The 14,177-nt window shown below is 41.3% G+C and overlaps 1 protein-coding gene across 2 annotated transcripts in view; it reads left to right on the forward strand.

Annotated features, from left to right (window-relative positions):
* LOC139531604 (diamine acetyltransferase 1-like) overlaps window positions 1–14,177 on the forward strand; it is a 93,411-nt gene that overhangs the window by 34,126 nt on the left and 45,108 nt on the right. The window contains exons 2-6 of one of the 2 annotated variants that reach the window (XM_071328209.1): window positions 3,313–3,364; window positions 3,463–3,546; window positions 7,885–7,986; window positions 8,086–8,126; window positions 9,396–9,697. The exons of the other annotated variant lie outside the window; for it this stretch is intronic. Of the exons in view, the coding sequence (XP_071184310.1) occupies window positions 3,313–3,364; window positions 3,463–3,546; window positions 7,885–7,986; window positions 8,086–8,126; window positions 9,396–9,572 (456 nt within the window). The 3' untranslated portion in view covers window positions 9,573–9,697. Of the gene's footprint in view, window positions 1–3,312; window positions 3,365–3,462; window positions 3,547–7,884; window positions 7,987–8,085; window positions 8,127–9,395; window positions 9,698–14,177 lie in introns of those variants that run through there. 2 annotated transcript variants of the gene reach the window in all.

Here is a 14,177-nt window from a genome sequence, read left to right on the forward strand (position 1 = left end):
TGTTAGTCACATGTCTGTGGAACTTGTTCAGTTTATGTATCAGTTGTTGAATCTTGTTATGTTCATACAAGTATTTACACGTTAAGTTTGCTGAAAATAAACACAGTTGACAGTGAGAGAACGTTACTTTTTTTGCTGTGTTTACACTACCGGTCAAAAGTTTTAGAACACCTACTCATTCAAGGGTTTTTCTTTTCTTTTTACTATTTTCTACATTGTAGAATAATAGTGAAGACATCAAAACTATGAAATAACACATGGAATCATGTAGTAACCAAAAAAAGTGTTAAACAAATCCAAATATATTTGATATTCTTCAAATAGCCACCCTTTGCCTTGATGACAGCTTTGCACACACACTTGGCATTCTCTCAACCAGCTTCATGAAGTAGTCACCTGGAATGCATTTCAATTAACAGGTGTGGCTTCTTAAAAGTTAATATGTTTGAGCCAATCAGTTGTGTTGTGACAAGGTAAGGGGGGTATACCGATGATAGCCCTATTTGGTTAAAGACCAGGTCCATATTGTGGCAAGAACAGCTCAAATAAGCAAAGAGAAATGACAGTCCATCATTACTTTAAGACATGAAGGTCAGTCAATAAAGAACATTTCAAGAACTTTTAAAGTTTCTTCATGTGCAGTCGCAAAAACCATCAAGCACTATGATGAAACTGTCTCTCATGAGGACCTCCACAGGAAAGGAAAACCCAGAGTTACCGCTGCTGCAGAGGATAAGTTCATTAGAGTTACCAGCCTCAGAAATTGCAACCCAAATGATTTCTTCAGAGTTCAGACACATCAACAGTTCAGAGTAGACTGTGTGAATCAGGCCTTCGTGGTTGAATTGCTGAAAAAAAACCTCTAAAAGGACACCAATAAGAAGAAGAGACTTGCTTGGGCCAAGAAACACCAGCAATGGACATTAGACCGGTGAAAATGTGTCCTTTGGTCTGGAGTCCAAATTGGAGATTTTTGTTCCAATCGCCGTGTCTTTGTGAGACGTGGTGTGGGTGAACGGATGATCTCCGAATGTGTATTTCCCCATTGTAAAGCATGGAGGAGGTGGTATGGTGCTTTGCTGGTGGCACTGTCTGATTTATTTAGAATTCAAGTCAGACTTAACCAGCATGGCTACCACAGCATTCTGCAGCAATACACCATCCCATCTGGTTTGGGCTTTTTATTTTTTAACTAGGCAAGTCAGTTTAGAACAAATTCTTATTTACAATGACAGTCTACCGGGGAACAGTGGGTTAACTGCCTTGTTCAGGGGCAGAGAGGCAGATCTTTACCTTGTCAGCTCAGGGATTCAATCCAGCAACCTTTGGTTACTGGCCCAACGCTCTACCTACCACCCCAGCAGCTTAGTCCAACCATAATTTGGTTTTCAACAGGACAATGACACAACACACCTCCAGGCTGTGTAAGTGCTATTTTACCAAGGGGAGTGATGGAGTGCTGCAGAGTAGACTGTGTGATGACTTGGCTTCCACAATCCCCTACCTCAACCAAATTGATATGGTTAGGGATGAGTCGGACCGCAGAGTGAAGGAAAAGCAGCTAACAAATGCTAAGCACATGTGGGAACTCCTTCAAGACTGTTGGAAAAGCATTCCAGTAAAAGCTGGTTGAGAGAATGCCAAGAGTGTGCAAAGCTGTCATCAAGGCAAAGGGTGGCTATTTGAAGAATCTCAAATATAAAATATTGATTTGTTTAACACTTTTTGGTTACTACATGATTCCATGTGTGTTATTTCATTCTTTATGTTTTCACTATTATTCTACAATGTAGAAAATAGTAAAAATAAAGAAAAACCCTTTAATGAGTAGGTGTTCTAAAACTTTTGACCGGTAGTGTATTTTTCAACTGTGCTGTGATGTTTCACAAAAGTTCTGAACCTTTCCAATGTCATAGTTTCTAAAGATTGTAAAATAAACATTTTTGCTTAAGTTTATTATATTATTGATCGATTGACTAGGACTTCAAATCACCCAATAGTGCTATTTGCAGAGTTAGCTCCAGGTAAATGTTGCAATTCTTCAGCCATTCCTGAACCTGCCACCAAAAACAAGCTAAGCAAATTATCTAATGATTCTCTTCGCATAAACATCTGCAGAGCTGGGATGGTTGTGTCCTCCATATACAGAATATAACATTCTATTGTTTGCAAGAATTGTATATAATAGCTTACACTGAAACTGTTTTGAATCTGGCGTCGTTTTGTGTATCAGTTCATAAACCATGTGCTCTAGAATCAGTATATCAAAAATCTCTTGATTTTTTATAGCAATCTATATGGCACAGCTGTCAATTTTTAGGTCCTTTAAATAAAAAAGTACAGCAGTTTCATTTATCACAATTTTCTTTAAACAATTTTGGTCTTTAACGCAGGGCCGACAGACAAGTTCCTTACTTTCTCCCCCTGCTACTTGCCTCTTCCATTTTTGCGGTAATGCTGCAATTAGTTGGCTATAATTTTGGGTAGAGCAGACGTTTCCATATATTTTCGTTATAAGCTTTTTGTGCGTATGGAACATTCCTGGGATCTTTTATTTCAGCTCATGAATCATGGAACCAACACGTTTTATATTTTTGTTCTGTGTAGTTTAACACCATCTCCTCTAATTTGCTCATGAAACAGCAATTCAAGAAAATCTAGATGCATATTCCAATTTAAACTGATTGAGACCAAATGATTGGCATGCAGACGCAGTTTGAATATTTCACTGGTAAAACCTGAATAATTATCATTCACGATTGACAGTGATGATGGCCTGGACTATTTTGAAGTTAGGCTGACCTAACTTAGTGTTTGAAGGTATTAAAAATGGAATGTTTTGAGACAAAAGGCAGACGTTGCAATTGGAGGATGAATTTTATGCATATTCTATAATGATATTCAATATGTCGGTACAAATGGAGAAATGTGATTTATTTGCATTGCCCCACGGGTGGTGGTTACAATTACCAGGGAATGTCCCGAAAATCCAGCCTGTTGTCCCCAATTTGGGTATTTTAAATGTGCTCATACTAACTGCATTCAGAGATGAAACTCTGCAAACTTGTCTGTTTTGAAGGGGACAAAAACAGACAATTTCCGCTGGATATCTATCTGTATCACAGTTCCCTCTGTAGTTTTGTACCTTTTGTGTTTATTACGTTGGCAACGAGCCCGGTTTCCTCCATTTTGATTGTGTTTATGTTAAACACTGTTCTCTTCGTTGACCGTCACTTTTCTCAGTGATTGATAAACGTTCCCCTATTGACTCGCTGTTCTTGGTTTTGAATCTGAAATGTTTCTTCTGTTCAGGAACTGGCTAAATATGAAAAAATGGAAGACCGCGTGATACTGACTGAGGAAGGTGAGTCTGAATGAAACTAAAGCATTTCTGTCTCGGTCACCATGTGATTGACTGCAGTGCATAGAGTTTATAAGGCATTTCTAACGTTGTAAAAACAGATCTGCTCGAGGACGGATTCGGTGACTATCCATTATACCGCTGTGTCGTGGCAGAAGTCCCCAGTGAGCAGCAGAGCAACAACGGTAAGAGATTCTGTATATCAAATCATCCCGCCTATCCCCTGGAGCACACCTGTACATCTCAGAGGATTGGACGGATGTTGAGTGTGACATAGACAAGTATTATAGCAAACTACATCAGATGGTCTTGACTGAAACAGTGCCTCTCCTATGCATAGAAGAACATTTCTGTGCCATGGGGATCCCTGGCGTGTAGCTACTGACCCTATGTCAAACATATACCAAACCTGTTATTAGGGCTGTTACGGGGACCGTATTACCGCCACACCTGCAGCCACGAGTCATGATGGCAGTCAAATTCCATGTGACGGTATTTAGTCTTCTCAAAGCTCTGATTCTACAGAAGGTCATTAGTAGCCTACCAAACTTGCTAACTGCCTGTTACTCAGTACTCTATTGTCCCTCTAACCACTCTGACATCAATGCAAAAATCTAATCAAACACTTCATGAGAGTCCATGAGTTCATGTTGCGCAACAGTTCTATAGGCTATGAAATTAAGTGAGAAAACAGAGTGATGGCCTCTACTAAAAAGAGGAAGATCAGCTTTCTATAGGATAGGCCTACTATATTTATTTCTCAACATTCCTAATATTAAGCGCATTGCTTCTCTGTACAACAGGAGTATAGCTTACCTGGCTGGCATGAAAATTAACCACGGGAAAAGCATCCTCCATTCTCTATTTAAGTGCATAATGACATGTATTTTCCCCCCCTGTCCCTGTTTTGAGACAGGTGCATGATAATGGTCAATTCTAAATCAAAACAAATTTCACACATATACTAAATAATGTATGTAAAGACTAAATTAAATCCAGAACAGTCTGATAGGTGACACTATTAGCCTGTCACTTGTGAATGATGCCCAGCTTGTGTGCAGTAAGGCAATAAACTGTGCATCCCTTTTTTTTGTTGCAACTTTTTCAAATCATACTGTAGTTGCACACCTCATGTAGCCTGGCCCATATGTTTGGTAAGGTTTGTACCACAACTAGTGGCCAAATAATAACTTCTTTACAACTGGTGTAGAGCCTAACTGGCATGCATACGCAGCGCTTGAGGAAGAATTTACCATAAAAATGCACCTTTATAATAAAAGCAATACATGCATAATTGCATTTGCGGTCACTTTTGAGAACTGAATTATGGAACATTTGCGCTTATAGCCTACTGCCGTCTGCACATTGCTGCACTTATAATGTAACGAAATAAACTATTAGGCTATCAACATTTTAAGCTAAACGTTTTGATCTGTTGCGTCAGCCTCATTGCTTAAAGGTTTTTGTGATGCTAGTGGTTGTATTAATTTGGGATCTATTGCATCACACACCTGTCCTAGACTATGTTTGGAATATTTATTTATCACACAGAATAGGTCAACGTTTGTACTATGGGGGATAGTAGATTGACATAGGCTAGTGCTTTTGCTGTTCGTTAGGCCTACTCATCTTGCTGGCTGACGAAAAGTAAATGTGGATAGTTCTTCCTATATCTCCAATGTGCGCCTCGGAATTGGATAAGGACGCACGCAGTTGTGTCCCTGATGTGTCTGTCTTCACTTGTAGCCTGTGAGAAAGACTCGATCACGTGATGGGCCGAGAGAGCCATGTAAGTGAGAGGTGCTTCGGAGCACGCAGCCGGGAGAAGGGAATTATAATTATTATATTCAGCCAGTAAGGGGTATTATGGCCACAGAATGTGGAAGCAGCCGGGAAATTCGAGGCATTATCAAGTGTTTGTCAAATTGTGAATGAGAGGCTGATGAAATGTGTGCAGCCCTCACAAATAACAAAGCAGAGCTCATGCCTTTTCATGGAACCTTTTTCAAATCATCATTAGTCGCTTCATGCAGCCTTGGAATATATCAAAAATACAAACGTCGAGCTATATGTTTTCATCACAACTAAAGTTTAATAAAAAATTATAAATTAAGCATATAGGAATACCTGTTTTTGTTAACCGCTCAACACAGAATAGCTGCATGTGCGCACTCCCCCAGAAATCTTTTATTCAGCAATGTTCAATTTAATTCTTCAAGTTATGAAATAAAACAATGCCATGGAATTCTAAGCAAATCTTGTGTGCTAAATGAACTAGTGTAGCCCACAGCCATATGACATACCCAGGTCAGGGCCTAACATAAGGACAAGGTGTATGCTATTCTGTTCTTTTGAAATAGACTACATTTTCTTCATATCATGTTTCTTTAGACCAGTCTAAAATACATAGATGTATTGTGATGGTGTACGCTATATTACATGGATTTATTAGACTTTTTTAAATGTAGATGTTCTTAAGGTCAGCATCAGTGGCATGTAGGCTATGCGTGGAAGCCAGGAGATGTTAAATGCATTTGTTAATTAACGATCAATTACCGTGAGAACGGCAGTTATTTGCTTGACAATCGCCAGCTGACAAAATTTCATGACAGCCACAGCCCTTACTGTTAGCCCAATTTTAAATCAAATCAAATTTTATTTGTCACATACACATGGTTAGCAGATGTTAATGCGAGTGTAGCGAAATGCTTGTGCTTCTAGTTCTGTAAAATGCAGTAATAACCAACGAGTAATCTAACCTAACACTGCCCTTACTGTTAGCCCAGTTTGCACTGCCCTTACTGTTAGCCCAGTTTGTACTGCCCTTAAGCATATAGGAATACCTGTTTCTTTGTTCACAGAATAGCCGCATGTGCGCACTCCCCCAGAAATCTTTTGGAGAAAAGATTCTATTTTACTCGATACAGAGACACCTTTTCCTTACAACAGTTACAGTGCATTCGGAAAGAATTCATACTCCTTGACTTTTTCCACTTATTCTAAAATGGATTAAACTAGTTTTTCTCCTCACCAATCTGCACACAATACCCCATAATAACAAAGTTTCTTGGCAATTTCTCACATGGAATAGACTTAATTTCTCAGAACAAGAATAGACTGGCGAGTTTCAGAAGAAAGTTCTTTGTTTCTGGCCATTTTAAACCTGTATTCAAACCCACAAATGCTGATGCTCCGGATACTCAACTAGTCTAAAGAAGGCCAGCTTTATTGCTTCTTTAATCAGCACAACAATTTTCAGCTGTGCTAACATAATTGTAAAAGGGTTTTCTAATGATCAATTAACCATTTAAAATTATAAACTTGGATTAGCTAACACAACGTGCCATTGGAACACGGAGTGATGGTTGCTGATGGGCCTCTGTAGATATTCCATTAGAAATCAGCCGTTTCCAGCTACAATAGTCATTTACAACATTAAATGTCTACACTGTATTTCTGATCAATGTGATATTATTTCAAAAATGGGCAACTTTTTTTGCACTTTTCAAAAACAAGGACATTTCTAGGTGACCCTAAACTTTTGAACGGTAATGTGTATATGTAACCGATGTGAAATTGCTATCTAGTTAGCGGTGGTTCGTGCTAATAGCCTTTCAATCGATGACGTCACTTGCTCTGAGACCTTGAAGTAGTGGTTCCCCCTTGCTCTGCAAGCTTTTGTGGAGCGATGGGTAACGATGCTTCGTGGGTGACTGTTGTTGATGTGTGCAGAGGGTCCCTGGTTCGCGCCCGGGTCGGGGCGAGGAGACGGACTAAAGTTATACTGTTACATATATATATTTATTTATATAAATGTGCAAAGATGTATAACTTGGTCATTATGTGGTATTGTGTGTGTAGATTGAGGAAATTGTTTTATTTAATCCATTTTAGAATAAGGCTGTAACGTAACAAAATGTGGAAAAGGGGAAGGGGTCTGAATACTTTCCGAATGCACTGTATATTGATGTGATGCACAATGACATGACAGTGGGTGTCTGGGAGGAGACAAACATTTCAGTTACACTTTGGCACATTCTCTGAGAAGTAACTAGGTATCTTGTTTGAAATGTTGCTGTACACACACTAACACACGTCTCTCTGATCGAAAGGCTGGTGTGTATAGTGTCTAGGCCTACTCCTGTTATGGATGTGGATGTCACTCACATGTAGGCCAGACACACTTGTATGACACACACCCGCTAACCAACTTCCATTGGAAGCTTCTCTGAGCTAGAACAGCCCGTCTCCACGCGTCAGTTCTCACAACACAACTGACACATCTCCTCTTTACACAGTCCCCTGGCAACCAGACTGAGTTAACCGCTGAAAGTACAAGTTAATCTTAACCATAGATCTATGAGCAGCTCTGCCCCCCCTGCCCCCCTAAGTCCTAACCACCCTTAACCATTTAGGGAAATGCTAAACTGACCTTGGTTTAGTGTCTAGGGGTAACTGCGGTATGAGCTGTTACATTACATCTGGCTTGTTTTTATGTGTGTGGGTTTACTTTGTGTGTGCAGGTCCTGTGGTGATTGGGTTTGCCATGTACTACTTCACCTATGACCCCTGGATTGGCAAGTTGCTTTACCTGGAAGACTTCTTTGTCATGGAAAATTACAGGAGTAAGCAAAATAACTATTTTCCTCTCCTACGCTGTCTCTCTCTTTCCTCTCTGACCTGACCAGTAACCATAATCTCTCCTTCTGTCATCCTTCCACCAGAGATTGGCATTGGCTCAGAGATCCTCAAGCTCCTCAGTGACGTGAGTAATTTAGGAGTTATGACCCTGTACAAACATAGTAAAAACTAGATGGTAGCTGTCAGTCAGTTGTTACATGGCCCTGGCCAGAATCCTGTTGTAGGTCAATGCCTCAAACAGAATCCCATATCGAGCCCATTTAAGTGAGATATGATTTCTTTTGTACATACCGTTGATTCTGTTCTTCCTCTGTGTGTTTTGTTTGGTTATTGCTGTTGAAATAATCAATGAATGTGCGTTAGGAAAAGAGAAGATGTACACTGTATATAAAAAATGTATATGGAAACCCCCTTCAAATTAGTTGATTCGGCTTTTTCAGCCACACCTGTTGCTGACAGGCGTTTAAAATCGAGAACACAGCCATGCAATCTCCATAAACAAACATTGGCAGTAGAATGGCCTTACTGAAGAGCTGTGTGACTTTCAACGTGGCACAGTCATAGGATGCCACCTTTCCAACAAGTCAGTTGGTCAAATTTCTACCCTGCTAGAGCTGCCCTGGTCAACTGTAAGTGCTGTTATTGTAATGTGGAAAGGTCTAGGAGCAACAACGGCTCAACTGCGAAGTGGTAGGCCACAAGCTCACAGAACTGGACTGCCGAGTGCTGAAATCGTCTGTCCTCGGTTGCAACATTCACTACTGAGTTCCAAACTGCTTCTGGAAGCAACATCCGCATAAGATCTGTTCGCCAGCAGCTTCATGAAATGGGCTTCCATGGCCAAGCAGCCGCACACAAGCCTAAGATCACCATGCCCAATGCCAAGCGTCAGCTGGAGTGGTGTAAACCTCGCCGTCATTGGACTCTGGAGCAATGGAAACGTGTTCTATGGAGTGATGAATCACACTTCACCATCTGCCAGTCCTACGGACAAATTTGGCTTAAACGGATGCCAGGAGGACGCGACCTGCCCCAATGCATAGTGCCAACTGTAAAGTTTGGTGGAGGAGGAATAAGGGTCTGGGGCTGTTTTTCATGGTTCAGGCTAGGCCCCTTAGTTCCAGTGAAGGGAAATCAACAACACAGCATACAATGACATTCTAGACGATTCTGTGCTTCCAACTTTGTGGCAACAGTTTGGGGAAGGCCTTCTCCTGTTCAAGCAAGACATTGCCCCCGTGCACAAAGCGAGACCCATACAGAAATGGTTTGTCAAGATTGGTGTGGAAGAACTTGACTGGCCTGCACAGAGCCCTGACCTCAACCCCATCAAACACGTTTGGGTTGAATTATGTGTGCTAACACCTGCTCTCCCTTCCTCTCTCCCCCCCAGATGGCATTCAAGACTCGCTGCAACAGCATGCACTTCGTCGTCGCCGAGGGCAACACGGAGTCAATAGAGTTCTACAAGCGTCGTGGGGCGGCCGACATCACTCTGGATGAGGGATGGAGACTCTTCAAGATCAACAAGAGCTCCCTCTTCAAGATGTCCTCCGGCTCCAAAGAGTGAGCTGGCCCCAAGACACATAGAAAGATGGGGACAAGAGTGACAGACTTGTTCAATTTAATTTAAATTACTTAATTATTTGCCTGTCTTTCACTTCAGCGGTGGGGGGTGTGACTCTGACAGTAGATTATTATGGGCATTAAGCATGTGTGTGCACCAACTTTCTCAATCTAGTCAATCATTTAGGTCACGTATTTTATCTGAAGCCATCGTTTTAGTAGTTGTAGTTTTTAATCAACGCACCTTAGGATTCCTAGTGTTCTCTCAGTTCTGTTAATCAACACACCTTAGGATTCCTAGCGTTCTCTGTTTCATTATTGACCAATATATTTTACTATTCTATAATACAGTGATTTTTTTTCTCTGTAGTTTGATTGTGTTTATGTTGGTGGTTATTATGTTCTATGGTGACTGATTTCTGTGGGGCTAGGAGGGAAGTGGGGTGAGTTCACTGCTTTACAATGAAATCCCTGGCCCCCCATTTAAGGTGGACTTAGGTCAGGGGTCAGATGTTATGGGTCATGACAGTGTGGAAGGGGAGGGGACGGCTTTACAGAACATGCATCACTTCATATGCCCTCCCTCCCTTCATCCTCCGTCTGTTGTGGGAGTCATTTCAGAATGGTGACGTCATCAAGAAACTTAAAAACAGCCTTGTCCTCTTTCTCCTCCTCCATCTCTCTTGTCCCCTCTGTCATACCTTCAACTGTGGAAGGGAGATGTGTGGTCTGTTATAACAGTCTACGGAGAGCAGAGGAGTGGAACACTGTTAGTTACTGCACTGACCTTGGAAAGACGCCAAACTGTCACAGTATCTAATGCTCAGACACACACACACACATCCTAGTCAGATCTAGCAGAAACCAGGGACGTAGAAATGCATATCAGTGGGATGTCTGGTGTTCACTGACTGTATCTTGAACATTCACTGCAGCAATGCCTGAACAACAAACACAGCCAGAAACCAACACTGTAGAGGCCCAGTAGAGTTTAGAGAATATTACAAACACTGTCTCCTGTCCTCTCCTCCCCCAACACCTTGCCCAGGCAGAGACAGATCCTCTTTAATGTAATCTTGTGAACAATTATCTCTAGTAGACACTTGTACTCCACTCTAAACTCTCATATGAACTTAGAAAATGTCTCCTGAAAATAATGTTTCTTTGGCATTACTCCATTAAAAATAACGAAGGACATCAATCTGGTAGGAAATGGAGCAGGACAGAGTGTGTACATGACTTAGTTACCGTTGATCCACATACAGCATAGACTATAATACCTCCATCTGAGAGAGGGAGGAAGAGAGAGAGTGCGAGGAAGAGCGGGGAGTATAGGGGGATTGAGAAGAGACAGCATCCTTTATCCCCAGACAGGCCATCATATTTTCATTCTAGACTCCCATGAGCCTCGCTGAACTTCGAAACGGACTTGTTTATGTCCAGAGCTCTAAACGGTGCCCTGTTACTGATTAACCATTGGCATCTATTTAAAGACACACCAAGGAGATTCACTTTTTTATTTACGGAACCTTGGTAACCTTCTATTCTAGCACACACAGGTGTTCATCACTCTGTTGCACAAATAGACACAATCATGACCCCAGTGAGTCACAACCCCCACCGCATGATGGTCAAGGTCAGGGGTCAAGTTACACCCAGAGACACACTCCCACCCCTGTACCAACTTGCCTACCCCACAGTAAGTGTTGGTCGAGGAGTTGGCTAAAGCACGTCAAGATGTGGGAGCAGGCCAAATAGTAACTTTCCATATGTTTTTCTATGGTTAAATGTATAAAAAAAAAAATATATATATATATATATATATACAGTACCAGTCAAAAGTTTGTACACACCTATTCATTCCAGGGTTTTTCTTTTATTTTTACTATTTTCTACAATAATAGTGAAGACATCAAAACTATGAAATAACACATATGGAATCATGTCGTAACCCAAAAAAGTGTTAAATCAAAATATATATTTTATTTTTGAGATTCTTCAAAGTAACCACCCTTTGCCTTGATGACAGCTTTGCACACTACTGGAATTATCTCAACCAGCTCTGAGGTAGTCACCTGCAATGTATTTCAATTAACAGGTGTGCCTTGTTAAAAGTTAATTTGTGGAATTTCTTTACTTCTTAATGCGTTTGAGCCAATCAGTTGTGTTGTGTCAAGGTAGGGTTGGTATACAGAAGATAGTCCTATTTGGTAAAAGACCAAGTCCATATTATGGCAAGAACAGCTCAAATAAGGACAGAGAAACGACAGTCCATCATTACTTTAAGACATGAAGGTCATTCAATCTGGAAAATGTCAAGAACTTAACGTTTTTCTTTGAGTACGTGTGTCAACTTTTGACTGGTTCTGTGTTTCCAATATGTATTTTATAAACAATACAAAACATACAAATGACTACATCATACAAACATCACTACATCACTCCTGCCCACTAGCCCCCACGCCTAGCACCCTTATCATGTTCTGCCACATGGCCTCAAACTACATGATTTTGTTTCTCTGTCGCCTACACACTTTCAAATTTGAGGTAATAAATAATTTGAACTTTCCATTGCGTGAACGACAGAGGATGGGCTGATTTTCAGTTTGAGTATTCAGACCTCTTACCTTTTTCCACATTTTGTTACGTTACAGCTTTATTCTAAAATCAATTCAATAGCTTTTTCCCCCTCATCGATCTATACAGAATACCCTATAATGACAAAGCAAAAACAGGTTTTTAGACATTTTTAAAATAAGAAATATCGCATTTACAAGTATTCAGACCCTTTACGCAGTACTTTGTTGAAGCACCTTTGGCAGCGATTACAGCCTCGAGTCTTCTTGGGTATGACGCTACAAGCTTGGCACACCTGTATTTGGGGAGTTTGTCCCATTCATCTCTGCAGATCCTCTCAAGCTCTGTCAGGTTGGATGGGGAGCGTCGCTGCACAGCTATTTTCAGGTCTCTCCAAAGATGTTAGATCGGGTTCAAATCCGGGCTTTGGCTGGGCCACTCAAGGACATTCAGAGACTTGTCCTGAAGTTACTCCTGCATTGTCTTGGCTGTGTGCTTTGGTTGTTGTCCTGTTGGAAGGTGTACCGTCGCCCCAGTCTGAGGTCCTGAGCGCTCTGGAGCAGGTTTTCATCAAGGATCTCTCTGTACTTGGCTCTGTTCATTTTTTCCTCGATCCTGACTAGTCTCCCAGTTCCTGCCGCTGAAAAACATCCCCACAGCATGATGCTGCCACCACCATGCTTCACTATAGGGACGGTTCTAGGTTTCCTCCAGACGTGATGCTTGGCATTCAACCTAAAGAGTTCAAACTTGGTTTCATCATACCATAGATTCTTGTTTCTCATGGTCTGAGTCCTTTAGGTGCCTTTTGACAAACTCCAAGTGGGCTGTCATGAGCATTTTACTGAAAGTGGCTTCCGTCTGGCCACTATACCATAAAGGCCTGATTGGTGGAGTGCTGCAGAGATGGGAGAACCTTCCAGAAGGACAACCATCTCCACAGAGGAACTCTGGAGATCTGTCAGTGACCATCGGGTTCTTTGTCACCTCCCTGACCAAGGCCCTTCTCCCCCGATTGCTCAGTTTGGTCGGGCGGACAGCTCCAGGCAGAGTCTTGGTGGCTCCAAACTTCTTCCATTTAAGAATGATGGAGGTCACTATGTTTTTGGGGACCGTCAATGCTGCAGAAATGTTTTGGTACCCTTCCCCAGATCTTTGGAGCTCTACGGACAATTCCTTCAACATCATGGCTTGTTTTTTTTGCATTGTCACCTGTGGGACCTTATATAGACAGCTGTGCGCTTTTCCATATCCTGTCCAATCAATTGAATTTACTACAGGTGGACTCCAAGTTGTAGAAACATATCAAGGATGATCAATGGAAACGATGCACCTGAGCTCAATTTTGAGTTTCATAGCAAAGGGTCTGAATACTTGTATAAAAACAGAAATACATTCATATATTTGCAAAAATGTCTAATAACCTGTTTTTACTTTGTCGTTATGAGGTACCACACCTGCAGTCTCTCTCTCTGAATGATCGGCTATGAAAAGCCAACTGACGTTTACTCCTGAGGTGCTGACCTGTTGCACCCTCTACAGCCACTGCGATTATTATTATTATTTGACCCTGCTGGTCATCTGTGAACATTTGAACATCTTGTCCATGTACTGTTATAATCTCCACCCGGCACAACCAGAAGAGGACTGGCCACCCCTCAGAGCCTGGTTCCGCTCTAGGTTTCTGCCAAGGTTCCTGCCTTCCTAGGGAGTTTTTCCTAGCCACCGTGCTTCTACATCTACATTGCTTGCTGTTTGGGGTTTTAGGCTGGGTTTCTGTATAGCACTTTGTGACACTGGCTGATGTGAAAAGGGCTTTGGAAAATACATTTGATAGTGTGTAGATTGAATAAATGTTTTTATTTAACCCATATTTGAATAAAGCTGTAATGTAATAAAATGTGGAAAAAGTCAAGGGGTCTAAATACTTTCTGAATGCACTGTATAACCACATTAAGACATCTTCTACATGACGTCATGAAAAATACATCTTATTGTGGTTGAAATCTGATTGAACTACCAGTTATCAAAA

The sequence above is a fragment of the Salvelinus alpinus genome, chromosome 10 (genome assembly GCF_045679555.1).
Source record: "Salvelinus alpinus chromosome 10, SLU_Salpinus.1, whole genome shotgun sequence".
NCBI lineage: Eukaryota > Metazoa > Chordata > Actinopteri > Salmoniformes > Salmonidae > Salvelinus > Salvelinus alpinus.